Source organism: Hyperolius riggenbachi, chromosome 4 (assembly GCF_040937935.1).
Source record: "Hyperolius riggenbachi isolate aHypRig1 chromosome 4, aHypRig1.pri, whole genome shotgun sequence".
NCBI lineage: Eukaryota > Metazoa > Chordata > Amphibia > Anura > Hyperoliidae > Hyperolius > Hyperolius riggenbachi.
This window is the reverse complement of record NC_090649.1, coordinates 282,453,826-282,471,492: the sequence shown is the minus strand read 5'-3', so window position 1 is coordinate 282,471,492 and position 17,667 is coordinate 282,453,826. Positions and strand designations below refer to the sequence as shown.

The 17,667-nt window shown below is 45.7% G+C and overlaps 1 protein-coding gene across 1 annotated transcript in view; it reads left to right on the top strand.

The window, feature by feature from the left end:
• The window catches only part of LOC137503829 (amine sulfotransferase-like), a 66,897-nt gene extending 49,630 nt beyond the window's left edge, over positions 1-17,267 (top strand). Inside the window, exon 7 of the mRNA XM_068231347.1 lies at positions 17,059-17,267. Coding sequence (XP_068087448.1) covers positions 17,059-17,186 — 128 coding nt within the window. The 3' untranslated portion in view covers positions 17,187-17,267. The remainder of the gene's footprint in view (positions 1-17,058) is intronic.
• Positions 17,268-17,667: the final 400 nt, after the last annotated feature.

Sequence of the window (17,667 nt, the reverse complement as noted above, 5' to 3'; positions counted from 1 at the left end):
ATAGCCTGCGGGCCGCCGATCGCGTCTCGCAGGCTAAATGTAAACACAAACGGAAATAATCCGCTTTGTTTACATTTGTACAACGCTGCTAAAAGTAGCAGCGTTGTACCAGATCAGCGATCCCCGGCCAATCAGCGGCCAGGGATCACTGTCACATGACAGGCAGGAGCCTGTTTGAGGCTGCACAGGACAGATCCGTTCCTGTGCAGCCTCCGATCCCTGGGACAGGGAGGGAGGAGAGGGAGAGGGGGAATCCTGCGGTGGAGGGGGCTTTGAGGTGCCCCCCCCCGCCAGCCACACGCAGGCAGGAGCAATCAGACCCCCCCAGCACATCATCCCCCTAGTGGGGAAAAAAGGGGGGCGATCTGGTCACTCTGCCTGGTATTTGATCTGTGCTGGGGGCTGTAGAGCCCACCCACCACAGATCAGCGAAATCAGCGCTGGTCCTTAAGGGGGGGGGGGGGTTAAAGGCTGAGTCCTGAAGTGGTTAAGATCACTGTCATCAACTTGCACTTCAAATAAGATGGAGGGGTATGCGAACACACCTCCCCCCGTTGTGGAAAGACTCACCGGATCAGCTGGCCACACGGGCCGGTCAACGCATCAGGGCAGAGCTGGATTAAGGCTAAATGGGGCCCTAAGCAAAGTAACTGATTTGGGCCCCCATCATGTCGTAATAGAATCAGAAGATGCAGCTGCATAGCAACATGCCACACACACCGGGGCAGCCGAGCTACTGGTTGCTATGGGCAACAGCCCGCTTTCCTCTGTGGGTGCACAATGCAGGAAATAGCAGAGGCAAAATGCAGAGTGAGAGATGAATGGCTGGGACATTTGCACTCAGGGGCTGGGGCACCCCTGTGAAGAGGGCACCAGATATCACAGCAGCAGCACTTTCCCCCTGCATTTCCAGCCTCGCAATAGCAGAAAGCTCTCGACACCGCCAAATCGGAAGCCGTTCCCCAGACAGAATTACATAACCACCCCCACCACCGAACAACCTATTTCCTCCCAAACTAGACAGCCACCATGCAGCCTCCATCACAGTGAATACGATAGTCCAGCAGAGAAGGCAGCCGCAGCGGGGGAGATTGACAGCACCAGATGACTCACATTCACCTATTGCGATCCAAGCAATAGAGGTCCCGTCATCCGGAGCCCATCTGTCTCCTCTAGAGTGCTGCCGCTCTGTTCCTACTACTATTACTACTTCCTGTCTGATCTGAGAATCAGGATGTTCAGAGCGGCTGCACTGTAGAAGAGACAGATGGGTTTCAGATGACGGGATCTCTATCGCTTGGATCATGGATAGGTGAGTGAGCATTTGCCATCTGCTGCTATCATTCTTGCTGCAGCTGTGGTTCTCTGTGGGAAGGAAGGGAGGAATGGGCAGCGGCAGAGAGCACAGTAGCAGGAGGGGGACCTAGGAGGAGAGCTTGGCTCTGAAGACAATCAGCAGCGCACGGCATCATTTGTCAAGACAAGACAGATAACATTTATATTGCGCTTTTCTCCTGACTTACTCAAAGCGCCGGAGCTGCAGCCACTAGGATGCGCCCTATAGGCAGAAGCAGTGTTAGAGAGATTTGCCTAAGGTCTCCTACTGAATAGGTGCTGGCTTACTGAACAGGCAGAGCCGAGATTCAAACTCTGGTAGAGTCCTTAAAGGAACTCCGGGCAGTGCCTGTGGGTATGTCTTTAAGCATACCCTCAACTAATTAATTACAGCCTCACACCTACCAGCATGATGTTTGTAATTATATCCCCCTGGGTTCCTTATATTTCATTGCATTGTGATGAATCGAGCTGCCGACTTTGGAGAAAAGTTGTCCTGTGTAATACAATGTAACTATGGAAAGATGCATATCATTTTGAAGGTCTCTTTCTCCTCTTTCCAATGATAGATAAACTGCCACCCTACGCCTTTTAGTTTTTTTTGCGATCAAAATTAGCGAAAACTAAAAGGCATAGGGCGGCGGTTTATATATCATTGGAAAGAGGAGAAAGAGAGCTTTAAAATGATATGCATCTTTCCATAGTTACTGCACTGTTCAGAGTCCCTTTAACCATTATACCATCCAGCCACGGCTGACAGGATGGCAAGGGCTGGTTTATGTGCTGATGGGGCCCCTTTGACTCTGAATGGGGGCCCCAAGCGACTGCTTTTGTTGCCTGGTCGGTAATCTGGCCCTGCATCAGGGGTATTGGCCACCCCTCAGCCACCACGGCAAGTCAGCTGGGCTCTTGTTGTTCCGGATACGTCACCTCCAAAAAGAAACGCTTACCATAGCGTAAATGTGCAAGGGAAGATATCCCAATTTTTATTAAAAATTATTAAAAAACAAAAATATCCAACCAAGCGGACAAGCAGATATGGGGAGGCACGCGGGTCTGGTGTTGCATGACAGCCGCACCATAATCCGCTATAGCTCTTACCACAACCGCACCTCTGCTAGGAAGATAAATTCGTGTTCCGACAGTCACCGCGTCCGGTGACGTCACACGCAGCGCCGCTTGGTAGCTCCGCCCAACGCCTTTCGTTACTATAGTGACTCATCAGGGGCTACGGAGCTTATGAGACGGCATACTTTATAGTCTCGCAGGCCGGCCGTCATACACACAACAGACCCGCCCACTTCCCTCAATATAGTCATTCTTTGTAGCATCAGCTAACCTCATACAAAGCAGTTTACTGGCCATTATACATATGAACTAAAATGTACTTGCAAAGGCAAATATAGAGCATTAGAGGTACAATTAATAAAAATTAATAACAAACATTCATAAAAAACATTCATAAAACACAAGCTTCTCATCACATTAATCAGTTTTACTACAACATGGCAGTATATTCAATCTAGTTGATAAATAATTCATAGAGCATAAGATTCTCAGCATAATAATCAATTTGACCACAAGATGGCAGTATAATCAATGCAGTTAATAGATAGTATAGGCCAATCCAGCACCCACACACAAACGATCTGGGTTGCTGGCAAATAAATAAATCCCAGTGAAGCTGGCAAATATTCCTACCAATAGCTAAACACCGGTAATACATTATAATTACTCATTTCCACCTCACAAAAACCTAAATTAATCACCCCAAAATAGATACAGTTGGGGGTGGTCAGAGCACAACAGGTCTAATCAGTACTGATAAAACAAAGATTGCGAGGTGTTTAAAAATCACCTCGCATATAAATGGCAGATTAGGAAAAAAGATAGGGATAGTGCAGTCCCTCCTGATGTGAATGGGCCAAGTTCCTAGGCCTGTAGTCTTACTGACTCCTAGACCTCACCTAGAATATGGACAGGTGCCACATCCAGGGCATCGACGGAACGCTCCAAAATGGAAACCTAATCCTAAAGGTAGAGGCCCACCCCACGGTCAACAGCCGAATTATCCGGGCCGCTTGGGGCATGCACATCCATCTGGGCCCTTCCAGCAAAGACAACCCCCTAAAAATAGGGGTATCCATCCCACCTATGATAGAGGTCCCTACCAACAGATCCCTCCCAACCATCAACCTCAGAAACGGGGGTATTTTCCAAATAATTCCCAATCTGACTACCCTGTTCCCGCTAATAATAGGTACCAAGCATTAGACCATGCAGAGGTGGAATCCCCTTTTCCGTGGAACATCCCCAGGCCACGATTCAGGGACGAGTTGAAAGCATTCAATGGGGTCTCACCAAGAGGGTCAAACAAACGCAGCGCAGAAGAGGATGCAGAGGGGGGAGAAGGGAAAAAGTCAAGAACTTAGCTGGACAGGGAATCTTTAACATCAGTGGTTGCTCACTTTCTAAAGCCCACTTAAAACTCATTGATCAGGGCCTAAAGTATGCTCCCCCTTGTTCATTAAATAAATTTGAAACTTACATTGACGTTCACAAATATATGCGTAAGGTTAACATCAAAAAATACTTCCTCAAGAAAGAGGGGCCACACACTAGAATTAATCTACCTGATGTCTATAGACATATGAATCTAAGAAATAGATCCCTATTCAATCCCCAAGATAATGAAGCAGGTAGTACTGCTGATACATTTAAGCGAATGGTACTTCATGATCTGAGCAATCTCTCGGTTCAAAGGGATAACAATAATCTCAAAGTGATGTTAAAAGAGTTATTGGATGAGAAACAGCTTGTTATACGCCCCGCTGATAAGTAGTTGTTGTTAACAAAACCCAATACAATGCAGAATTGAACCGATTGGTGGGTGATCAGCAGACCTATACTAAACTGGCCGGGGATCCTACCAGACATTATGTGGAAGAACTGCGGGAAATACTGAAGGTGGGATTGCATGAGGGCATGTTAAATGACAAGGAGTAGGAATACCTGTTGCCTAGTGCACCTCGTATTCCAGTCATATACTAGACCCCACACTAGCCGAATGGTTACCAGGGTAAAAATATCAGACACTATGTCTAAAAAGACAAACCCTATAGGTATAAATAGGAGGTTAAATAGACTCCAAAATAAAAACACCAAGTGGTGCTAAAAAATGGGTCACCCTGCGGTGCGGGGCCCAAACGGTGTGTACCCTATTAGCGTAGCAGGGGCGCAATCATGCCAATATAGAGGGTCTTTGCTGATCCCCCCCGTTAAAAGAAAGCGGGGTGTAGCTATCTCATAGATGGCTGGTGCTTACACACTGGATATCGCAGTGCAGGATATGGGATATCACCCCTGGCCAACTGTGCATCAATAGTGGCCAGCGGGGTACCCAGAGTACTGCCGGCACTGCCAATCCCAGAGTGGGGCAGTAATGGAGGGTAGAAAGTGCACAGTGCTATACAAATGTGAATCACCCTAATATGAACATATTTCACCCTAACAGGCTTCCTCAGAAGGTGCTATACAATATATACAATGCTATACACAATATATACAAAGAACCCCCAATCACAGCCCCAGTAGCTTAAGTCAAAGCTACCTGTGTACTGACAAGCCACTGCTTAAATACCTGGTCCAGCAGGAAATGGGTCACACCCGGTGGGTGGGAAGGGGGTAGCCACACCCGGTGGGTGGAAAGGGGGTAGCCACTCCCTCCTAAACAACTCCCCCAAAGGTGTAATGGAGGCCAGCCCTCATCTGCGTAATAGGCCAAATGGCACATCCTGCAGCAGCCCACTGTAGTTATCTGGCCAATTTGTATCCTGGCCGATCCATGCAATAGATGTACAGTGGCTGTAAATGTGTATAGCGGCGGCTGCTCGGTATATCACTTTCGCCCCCCGTGTAGCCAAATGCGTGCAGGTGTTACCATGGCAATAGGAGACACCCCCATGTGACGCAGCGCGGCTGGACCAATAGTCTAGAGGCCACAGCCGCACTGAAGCTGAATGTGTGTCGAATGCCGCTGTGACGTCACAGCGCATCCGCCCACTTGCTCGCACGCCCAACGTACGTGCGGGTAGCCATAGCAACGGGCGCTCGCTGTCACATACAGCGCGTCCCTGCATCATCGTACGTGCGGGTAGCCATAGCAACGGACGCTCGCTGTCACATACAGCGCGTCCCTGCATCATCAGCCGTCAGAGATGGTCATGGCAACAACGCCCCCTACCAGTGGGCGTGTGGGGTGTCGTGCACTGAGCAGCGGCACTCCCACTCGCATCTGACAGGGTGATGAGGAGTGTGTGCTGGGTTACCATGCCAACCACCTCTTGCCATTATACATATCCCAGAAACCAGAGGAGGTTGCCTGTGGCACAATTGACAGCATATATAGACATAAAACGATGCATGGGCTGATTATATACACATGGAGCTGGCCACAAGGGGGGTTTAGAGGGGGGGGGGGGGGGGCAGACGTGGATTCGGAAGGAATCCCTCCCGCTACACCAGGCGCAGTGGACATCAGATGGGAGGCCAAATGGAGGCAACAATAAAATAAAATAAATATAAATGCTGTAATGCAACCGTGTTAACCAATGTTAAGCAATGCAGAATAATGACACTAGGTGGAACACCCAAACCCATAAATGTTGATCGCTCAACCCCATAATATGTTATAAAATGAATGCAATACCAACTGGATGTTACACACATAGATATGGAGAATGGTAAGAGGTTCACAGAAAACATGCCAGATTGAAATCCTCATTGAGGCCACGGGGAGCGATGGTATCCAGACGGAAAATCCACCCAGATTCAATCTGTGTGAGTTTACGGTCAAAATTCCCACCCCTTCTGTCCTTTTTCCAGCATTGTATCCCCCAAAAAACAATACTAAAACGGCAGTCGCTATGAAATTCATTCATATGTCGTGCAATCGGGGTGCTGCTTTTGTGCTTGATGTGACCCACATGTTCCAGCACCCTTTCCTTAAATTGTCGGGTGGTTTTTCCAATATACCACAGATTGCAGGGGCACCTCGCTCCATATACCACCCCTCTTGTTTCACAGTTGATGAAAGATTTTATTTCAAAGGTTCTACCGCTATGGGGGGCTGTAAAGGACTTTGTAGTGGGAATGTATCTACAGGCCTTACATCTAGCACACCTAAAAGACCCCGTGGGTTTCGGGGGTAGCCAAGTCCTTGTAGGTTCAATAGTGTTAGAGAAGGTGCTATGTACAAGCATATCACGAAGGTTAGCTGACCTTCTATATGTGATTGCTGGATGTGAAGGCAGGTGTCTAACGAGATCCTTATCTTTTTGCAGAATCGGCCAATAGTGTTTCATGATGTTAAACACAAACTGAGAATGTTCCGTATAGGTCCCAATCAATCTCGGTGTACTGATAGTAGGTGTAGGGTTGCACATAATAGCTCTGCTCTGGGCTGTAAATAGGTTGGTGTTTTTTCCTTCTTTCTTATTTGTAACTGAAAGGGTCTCAATCCGCGGGGTCGCTAGCGCCCTTTTATGGGCACTATCAATAACCTTCTCAGCAAAGCCGCGTTGCTTGAACCGTCTGCGCAGAAGTTCGCATTCTTTATTAAAAGCGAACTCTGATGAACAGTTCCGCCTGGCGCGCAGAAACTGACCAACTGGTATGCCCTTTTTAAGGGAGCTAGGGTGAGAGCTCTCCCATTTCAGTAGGGCATTTGTAGAGGTCGGTTTGCGGAAAATCTCTGTTTCAATGCAACTCCTCTCATTGATAGTGATAGTAAGATCGAGAAAATTGATAGTTTTGGGATGTATCTCGTGGGTAAATTTCATCCCCACCTGGTTATTGTTTAGGATGCTCACAAAATCTTCAAACAACGGAATAGGGCCTTCCCATAGTATAAGCACGTCGTCTATGAACCTGCCCCAATATAGTATGTGTGATGTAAAGAAGGATAGATCTTCCGTAAACACAATGCGATCCTCCCACCAGCCCAGGAACAGATTAGCATACGACGGGGCACACGCTGTCCCCATCGCACTGCCCCTCAGCTGGTGGTAGATGCGACCATCAAACATGAAAATGTTGTGCGTAAGTATGAACTCAAGTAGTCTAAGCAGTAGTTTATTATGTTCATGGAGGTGCTGCCCTCTTGTGCCTAGAAAGAAGCTCACCGCATTCAGGCCTAGATTGTGTTGAATGTTACTATAGAGGGCCTCTACATCTTACTATCACTATCAATGAGAGGAGTTGCATTGAAACAGAGATTTTCCGCAAACCGACCTCTACAAATGCCCTACTGAAATGGGAGAGCTCTCACCCTAGCTCCCTTAAAAAGGGCATACCAGTTGGTCAGTTTCTGCGCGCCAGGCGGAACTGTTCATCAGAGTTCGCTTTTAATAAAGAATGCGAACTTCTGCGCAGACGGTTCAAGCAACGCGGCTTTCCTGAGAAGGTTATTGATAGTGCCCATAAAAGGGCGCTAGCGACCCCGCGGATTGAGACCCTTTCAGTTACAAATAAGAAAGAAGGAAAAAACACCAACCTATTTACAGCCCAGAGCAGAGCTATTATGTGCAACCCTACACCTACTATCAGTACACCGAGATTGATTGGGACCTATACGGAACATTCTCAGTTTGTGTTTAACATCATGAAACACTATTGGCCGATTCTGCAAAAAGATAAGGATCTCGTTAGACACCTGCCTTCACATCCAGCAATCACATATAGAAGGTCAGCTAACCTTCGTGATATGCTTGTACATAGCACCTTCTCTAACACTATTGAACCTACAAGGACTTGGCTACCCCCGAAACCCACGGGGTCTTTTAGGTGTGCTAGATGTAAGGCCTGTAGATACATTCCCACTACAAAGTCCTTTACAGCCCCCCATAGCGGTAGAACCTTTGAAATAAAATCTTTCATCAACTGTGAAACAAGAGGGGTGGTATATGGAGCGAGGTGCCCCTGCAATCTGTGGTATATTGGAAAAACCACCCGACAATTTAAGGAAAGGGTGCTGGAACATGTGGGTCACATCAAGCACAAAAGCAGCACCCCGATTGCACGACATATGAATGAATTTCATAGCGACTGCCGTTTTAGTATTGTTTTTTGGGGGATACAATGCTGGAAAAAGGACAGAAGGGGTGGGAATTTTGACCGTAAACTCACACAGATTGAATCTGGGTGGATTTTCCGTCTGGATACCATCGCTCCCCGTGGCCTCAATGAGGATTTCAATCTGGCATGTTTTCTGTGAACCTCTTACCATTCTCCATATCTATGTGTGTAACATCCAGTTGGTATTGCATTCATTTTATAACATATTATGGGGTTGAGCGATCAACATTTATGGGTTTGGGTGTTCCACCTAGTGTCATTATTCTGCATTGCTTAACATTGGTTAACACGGTTGCATTACAGCATTTATATTTATTTTATTTTATTGTTGCCTCCATTTGGCCTCCCATCTGATGTCCACTGCGCCTGGTGTAGCGGGAGGGATTCCTTCCGAATCCACGTCTGCCCCCCCCCCCCCCTCTAAACCCCCCTTGTGGCCAGCTCCATGTGTATATAATCAGCCCATGCATCGTTTTATGTCTATATATGCTGTCAATTGTGCCACAGGCAACCTCCGACCTCTACAAATGCCCTACTGAAATGGGAGAGCTCTCACCCTAGCTCCCTTAAAAAGGGCATACCAGTTGGTCAGTTTCTGCGCGCCAGGCGGAACTGTTCATCAGAGTTCGCTTTTAATAAAGAATGCGAACTTCTGCGCAGACGGTTCAAGCAACGCGGCTTTCCTGAGAAGGTTATTGATAGTGCCCATAAAAGGGCGCTAGCGACCCCGCGGATTGAGACCCTTTCAGTTACAAATAAGAAAGAAGGAAAAAACACCAACCTATTTACAGCCCAGAGCAGAGCTATTATGTGCAACCCTACACCTACTATCAGTACACCGAGATTGATTGGGACCTATACGGAACATTCTCAGTTTGTGTTTAACATCATGAAACACTATTGGCCGATTCTGCAAAAAGATAAGGATCTCGTTAGACACCTGCCTTCACATCCAGCAATCACATATAGAAGGTCAGCTAACCTTCGTGATATGCTTGTACATAGCACCTTCTCTAACACTATTGAACCTACAAGGACTTGGCTACCCCCGAAACCCACGGGGTCTTTTAGGTGTGCTAGATGTAAGGCCTGTAGATACATTCCCACTACAAAGTCCTTTACAGCCCCCCATAGCGGTAGAACCTTTGAAATAAAATCTTTCATCAACTGTGAAACAAGAGGGGTGGTATATGGAGCGAGGTGCCCCTGCAATCTGTGGTATATTGGAAAAACCACCCGACAATTTAAGGAAAGGGTGCTGGAACATGTGGGTCACATCAAGCACAAAAGCAGCACCCCGATTGCACGACATATGAATGAATTTCATAGCGACTGCCGTTTTAGTATTGTTTTTTGGGGGATACAATGCTGGAAAAAGGACAGAAGGGGTGGGAATTTTGACCGTAAACTCACACAGATTGAATCTGGGTGGATTTTCCGTCTGGATACCATCGCTCCCCGTGGCCTCAATGAGGATTTCAATCTGGCATGTTTTCTGTGAACCTCTTACCATTCTCCATATCTATGTGTGTAACATCCAGTTGGTATTGCATTCATTTTATAACATATTATGGGGTTGAGCGATCAACATTTATGGGTTTGGGTGTTCCACCTAGTGTCATTATTCTGCATTGCTTAACATTGGTTAACACGGTTGCATTACAGCATTTATATTTATTTTATTTTATTGTTGCCTCCATTTGGCCTCCCATCTGATGTCCACTGCGCCTGGTGTAGCGGGAGGGATTCCTTCAGAATCCACGTCTGCCCCCCCCTCTAAACCCCCCTTGTGGCCAGCTCCATGTGTATATAATCAGCCCATGCATCGTTTTATGTCTATATATGCTGTCAATTGTGCCACAGGCAACCTCCTCTGGTTTCTGGGATATGTATAATGGCAAGAGGTGGTTGGCATGGTAACCCAGCACACACTCCTCATCACCCTGTCAGATGCGAGTGGGAGTGCCGCTGCTCAGTGCACGACACCCCACACGCCCACTGGTAGGGGGCGTTGTTGCCATGACCATCTCTGACGGCTGATGATGCAGGGACGCGCTGTATGTGACAGCGAGCGTCCGTTGCTATGGCTACCCGCACGTACGATGATGCAGGGACGCGCTGTATGTGACAGCGAGCGCCCGTTGCTATGGCTACCCGCACGTACGTTGGGCGTGCGAGCAAGTGGGCGGATGCGCTGTGACGTCACAGCGGCATTCGACACACATTCAGCTTCAGTGCGGCTGTGGCCTCTAGACTATTGGTCCAGCCGCGCTGCGTCACATGGGGGTGTCTCCTATTGCCATGGTAACACCTGCACGCATTTGGCTACACGGGGGGCGAAAGTGATATACCGAGCAGCCGCCGCTATACACATTTACAGCCACTGTACATCTATTGCATGGATCGGCCAGGATACAAATTGGCCAGATAACTACAGTGGGCTGCTGCAGGATGTGCCATTTGGCCTATTACGCAGATGAGGGCTGGCCTCCATTACACCTTTGGGGGAGTTGTTTAGGAGGGAGTGGCTACCCCCTTTCCACCCACCGGGTGTGGCTACCCCCTTCCCACCCACCGGGTGTGACCCATTTCCTGCTGGACCAGGTATTTAAGCAGTGGCTTGTCAGTACACAGGTAGCTTTGACTTAAGCTACTGGGGCTGTGATTGGGGGTTCTTTGTATATATTGTGTATAGCATTGTATATATTGTATAGCACCTTCTGAGGAAGCCTGTTAGGGTGAAATATGTTCATATTAGGGTGATTCACATTTGTATAGCACTGTGCACTTTCTACCCTCCATTACTGCCCCACTCTGGGATTGGCAGTGCCGGCAGTACTCTGGGTACCCCGCTGGCCACTATTGATGCACAGTTGGCCAGGGGTGATATCCCATATCCTGCACTGCGATATCCAGTGTGTAAGCACCAGCCATCTATGAGATAGCTACACCCCGCTTTCTTTTAACGGGGGGGATCAGCAAAGACCCTCTATATTGGCATGATTGCGCCCCTGCTACGCTAATAGGGTACACACCGTTTGGGCCCCGCACCGCAGGGTGACCCATTTTTTAGCACCACTTGGTGTTTTTATTTTGGAGTCTATTTAACCTCCTATTTATACCTATAGGGTTTGTCTTTTTAGACATAGTGTCTGATATACTAGACCCCAAAGATCCATAAAAGTCTGGTGGATCCCCCGGTCAGGTCAATCATTAGTGGAATGGGATCCATTACCCACCGTCTCGGTCAATACTTGGATGATATGTTACAACCAGCTGTAGCTCTTATTCCTAACTTGCTCAGGGACACCAAGCATACCCTGCAGGTCCTTCAGGGGGTTGGTGTCACGGATGGCACGCTGCTTGGTACAGCGGACGTGTCATCCTTGTACACCAGTATACCCCATGATCACGGACTGCGGGCTTCGGGGTGTTACCTGGACAAAACTGATATAAGACCTGATCAAGGTTTATCCTGACCCTTCTGGAATATACCTTAACACACAATTATTTTTGGCATGCAGAAGCGTGCTACGTGCAGAAGCACGGATGCGCTATGGGTGCAGGGTACTCTCCTAGCTTTGCCAATATTTTTATGGCTGTATGGGAGGAGGAGATCTTGAGTAGACCTATGTCTTGTTGTGTTCTCAAGTGGGCCCGTTATATAGACGACCTGCTGATACTATGGGAGGGCTCTGTCTCTGATTTTGAGAGGTACCGTATATTGCTAACCTTAATGACAACCAGCTTAATATTCAATTAACGGCCACTAGTAGCAGTGATTCGGTTGTCTTCCTTGACCTGGAGATACTGAAGGATGGGGACACTTTGTGGACTAAAACACACTTTAAGGGAACAGACAGGAATGGCTACATTCCTGTTAGAAGCTGTCATCACCCCAGTTGGCTTAGAGGGCTCCCCAGGGGCCAGTTCCTCCGGTTACGAAGGAATTGTTCCCGACTGGAGGATTATTATTCCCAATCCAATATATTGGCTGGGAGATTTATCGAGAAGGGTTATGACCCTGATGTAGTGTACTCGCAAAGGGGGTTGGTGGCTGATATGGATAGGAGCCAGACTTTTGTACCGTGTTCACGTACTGAGAGAGGGATAGATTTTAGTTTCCTGTCAGGATATAGTCGATAGTCAAAACAAGTGGAGAATATCTTTAGGAGACATTGAAGCATCTTGCGACAGGACCCAACCCTTGGACCATGCTTACCTGATCGTCCTAGCTTCATTTATCTGAAGATTTCTTGGCACCTAGTTGTGTGGCCCCCCCACGATCTATAACTAATTCTTGGCAAACAGCTGGTTTCTACCCCTGTAGGGATTGTCGGGCCTGCCGTGAGGGCTTCACCTCCAGAACCCAGGAGGTTATTTCTAACGCCAATGGGAGACCCTTTAAGATTAGAGACTTTATCACTAAAACGGCGCATGCGGTTTACTTACTGTCTTGTGCATGTGGATTACAGTACATAGGAAGAACAACTAGGGCCCTTCACAAAAGATGGGGTGAACATATATATAAGATTGGGAAGGGTTTTCAGCAGCACCGTGTCTCTAGACACTTTTTCTCCCACCATGCCAAATGTACTAACGGATTAAAATTGTGTGGGGTCCAGAGGGTTAGGGTAAACTGGAGGGGCTGTAACTGTAAACGTGAGGTGTCTAGGTTGGAAACCCAATGGATACATAAGATAGGGTGCCTGGAGCCATCAGGACTGAATATTGACATCGATCTTAATTGTTTTATCAGTACTGATTAGACCTGTTGTGCTCTGAGCACCCCCTAGCTGTATCTATTTTGGGGTGATTGAGGTTTTTGTGAGGTGGAAATGAGTGATGGTTGGGAGGGATCTGTTGGTAGGAACCTCTATCATAGGTGGGATGGATACCCCTATTTTTAGGGGGTTGTCTTTGCTGGAAGGGCCCAGATGGATGTGCATGCCCCAAGGGGCCCGGATAATTCGGCTGTTGACCGTGGGGTGGGCCTCTACCTTTAGGATTAAGTTTCCATTTTGGAGCGTTCCGTCGATGCCCTGGATGTGGCACCTGTCCATATTCTAGGTGAGGTCTAGGAGTCAGTAAGACTACAGGCCTAGGAACTTGGCCCATTCACATCAGGAGGGACTGCACTATCCCTATCTTTTTTCCTAATCTGCCATTTATATGCGAGGTGATTTTTAAACACCTCGCAATCTTTGTTTTATCAGTACTGATTAGACCTGTTGTGCTCTGACCACCCCCAACTGTATCTATTTTGGGGTGATTAATTTAGGTTTTTGTGAGGTGGAAATGAGTAATTATAATGTATTACCGGTGTTTAGCTATTGGTAGGAATATTTGCCAGCTTCACTGGGATTTATTTATTTGCCAGCAACCCAGATCGTTTGTGTGTGGGTGCTGGATTGGCCTATACTATCTATTAACTGCATTGATTATACTGCCATCTTGTGGTCAAATTGATTATTATGCTGAGAAGTTTATGCTCTATGAATTATTTATCAACTAGAATGAATATACTGCCATCTTGTGGTAAAACTGATTAATGTGATGAGAAGCTTGTGTTTTATGAATGTTTTTTATTAATTTTTATTAATTGTACCTCTAATGCTCTATATTTGCCTTTGCAAGTACATTTTAGTTCATATTTAATGGCCAGTAAACTGCTTTGTATGAGGTTAGCTGATGCTACAAAGAATGACTATGTTGAGGGAAGTGGGCGGGTCTGTTGTGTGTATGACGGCTGGCCTGCGAGACTATAAAGTATGCCGTCTCCTAAGCTCCGTAGCCCCTGATGAGTCACTATAGTAACGAAACGTGTTGGGCGGAGCTACGAAGCAGCGCTGCGTGTGACGTCATTGGACGCGGTGACTGTCGGGACACGAATTTATCTTCCTAGCAGAGGTGTGGTTGGGGTAAGAGCTATAGCGGATTATCGTGCGGCTGTCATGCAACACCAGACCCGCGTGCCTCCCCATATCTGCTTGTCCGCTTGGTTGGATATTTTTGTTTTTTAATAATTTTTAATAAAAATTGGGATATCTTTCCTTGCACATTTACGCTATGGTAAGCGTTTCTTTTTGAATGTGACGTATCCGGAACAACAAGAGCCCAGCTGACTTGCCGTGGTGGCTGAGGGGTGGCCAATATCCCTGATGCGTTGACCGGCCCGTGTGGCCAGCTGATCCAGTGAGTCTTTCCACAACGGGGGGAGGTGTGTTCGCATACCCCTCCATCTTATTTGAAGTGCAAGTTGATGACAGTGATCTTAATAGAGACTGAACTTTGAGCGCTGCACCCACATCTTATTGAATTTCTTCAGCTTTTCACAAAAGCAGGGAGCGCTTCACTTGTGTTGAACTGGTGTTTATGTTCAGTTTATATATACATGCATACTGTTATATGTTTCTATGACTGGTGATATTGTGAGCGCTACTTTATAATATTTTTTACTCATTCCTTCAGAGGATCTTCCAACCTTAGTTCACGCCTTCATCACATCACAACTGGACTATTGCAATGCACTCTATGCAGGGCTTCCTAATAAAGACCTATACCGCCTGCAGCAGTACAGAATGCTGCCGCATGACAAGCTAACCCTGCTAGTGAATCCTTTGCAAAATTGGCATGCTAACATTCAAATCCCTATACGACCTAGGCCCAGATACCTGAAGAATTTCTTGCAACTGCGTCACACCTCCCACAACATGAGTATGAGCTGGGACCTTGCATTTACAGTAAGGGATATTTTTACAAGACGGTAGTGCAGGGTCGCCTTTTATTTTGGTGCATGACTGACTGATGTTTATGCGTTGGTTATATTTTTTATATAGAAGCAGCAGAGCAATTAGATCTATAACAGTTGAAGTCCTGCATATTTCAGCTGTTTTTGCGTTTGTGGTTATGCATTAGTTTGTTTTTACGCATTTTTGTCCCTTGTATTTTGATTGATCGCCGTTTTATGCGTTGTTTGTTGTTACATGTATTTTTGTTGGTCGTTGGGGCTGCTGACAGGTTCTACATCACTTTCTGTTGACGTCTTGCTACTGTACATCTACTGTACCTTATTGGTCGCTCTTTTTGACTTACGATGTCCTGATTGGTGGAGGCTGACTTTTGTCAGTTCCCCATCAGGTCCTCCTCTGTTTATACACAGCTTTTTGTCAGTCTGCCCAGTGCTGCTATCTCTTTTGTGATTGCCTCATTGGCTTAGAGCCTAGTATTTAAGGGGCAGATGTGTGATTAACCTGTCAGAGGCTTTGCAGGCTTGACAAAGGGAGGGTGTCCTCCAGAAACGTTGTTACTTTAATGCATTAGCCTCTTGTTTGTATTGTATCCTGCTGATGTCTCATGGTGTGGTGTCATCTTCTGGATCTCCACACCTTCCACAACCTCAAATTGTGCCCTTTTGTGCCCTCTAAACCTAGGTGCATCTTACAGTATATGCTGGAGCATCTTATATTACAAAAAATACGTAATTGTTATTTCTTTACTTTTTACGATTTCCCCAAAATACTACATTATTGGTGCTCCTGGTGCTCTTTTTGGCTCCTTTTCTTACCTGTACCTGGGTTTTCAAACCTGAAATTCATCTACCGAACCTCTCAGAAATTACAGCCATAAACGTTTTGCTTAAAACTTTTCTCAACTTTACTCAACCCTCTGAGTAAAATAACTTTACTCAACCCTTTGGTTCATGAAACAAGTCAAGATCTTTGATAACCTCCGCCAATGATTGTGACAAACGCTAAATACACAGGCACACCTCTCCACTGGGAGTCTACCCTGTGGTTTCAAAAACAGGTGGAGTACTCAGTTAAAGAGAATTATCAAGTTTTCTTTCCTGCACCATTTACTAGTGACAGGAATTTGATATGTGCTTCTCTGTATGTTTTTTTTTTGCATACAATTATTTATAATAATGGCTAAACATGTTGTTTTTTCTGGATTTATACATTTTATGATGTTAGGATTGTTCTTTGTGTGAATAAAAAATTATAACTTTTAAGCATAACTAGATGACCTGACTTACGATATAAATTTCTCGCTATTTGACATAACCTTATATTATTCCCTGATAAATAACCCCAATGAGCCTCTACAATCTTATATACAGGATCTTCTCAAAAAATTAGCATCTTGTGATAAAGTTCATTATTTTCTGTAATGTACTAATAAACATTAGACTTTCATATATTTTAGATTCATTACACACAACTGAAGTAGTTCCAAGCCTTTTATTGTTTTAATATTGATGATTTTGGCATACAGCTCATGAAAACCCAAATTTCCTATCTCAAAAAAAGTCAACCTTCAAATAATTATGTTCAGTTATGCACTCAATACTTGGTCGGGAATCCTTTTGCAGAAACGACTGCTTCAATGCGGCGTGGCATGGAGGCAATATGCTAATTTTTTTAGAAGATCCTGTAGAATTTGGGGAAAACTGTCTAATAATATATATGATGATACGTGCATTCAAGGAAGACACCCTTTCTTTTTAAATGCTTCATGATTCTGATTATACGGTAAGTTCAGGGCACGTGTCCTCCTGAATTAGTGCTGTTATCTTTGTCTTTTCAGGTACTATTGGAGACTGGAAAAATTTAATGACTGTAGCACAAAGCGAACAGATTGATGAAATGGTAAAATCTAAGCTGGGTGATCTGCCAATCAAGTTTGTTTGGGATATAGATGATGAACCTCAATAATTATCACGCTCACCAGACAAGCAAGAAATTCTACCGCAAATAAATGAAATTCCTGTTGGACCATTTTGTTTCTGAAACAAAGCATTTTCTTTGCTTTTTAATATTGTGCAATATGGCTTCAAACCTACTAATCTCTGGCAACTATTAAAGGACCACTATTGCGAAAATTGGCAAATTTAAAATACATGTAAACACATACAAATATGAATTACGTTTTTTCCAGAGTAAAATGAGCCATAAATTACTTTTCTCCTATGTTGCTATCACTTACAGTAGGTAGTAGGAATCTGACAGAACCAACAGGTTTTCGACTAGCCGATCTCCTCATAGGGGATTCTCAGGGATTTTTTTTTATTTTCGGAAGCACTTAGTGAATGATAGTTGCTCTATCCAACTGCCAAAAAAAGTGTGCAGTGAGCAGGGAGGCTGGTCAGCATCTTTGTATATATCCTATTTAGGGAATATCTCTATAAAGAATAAA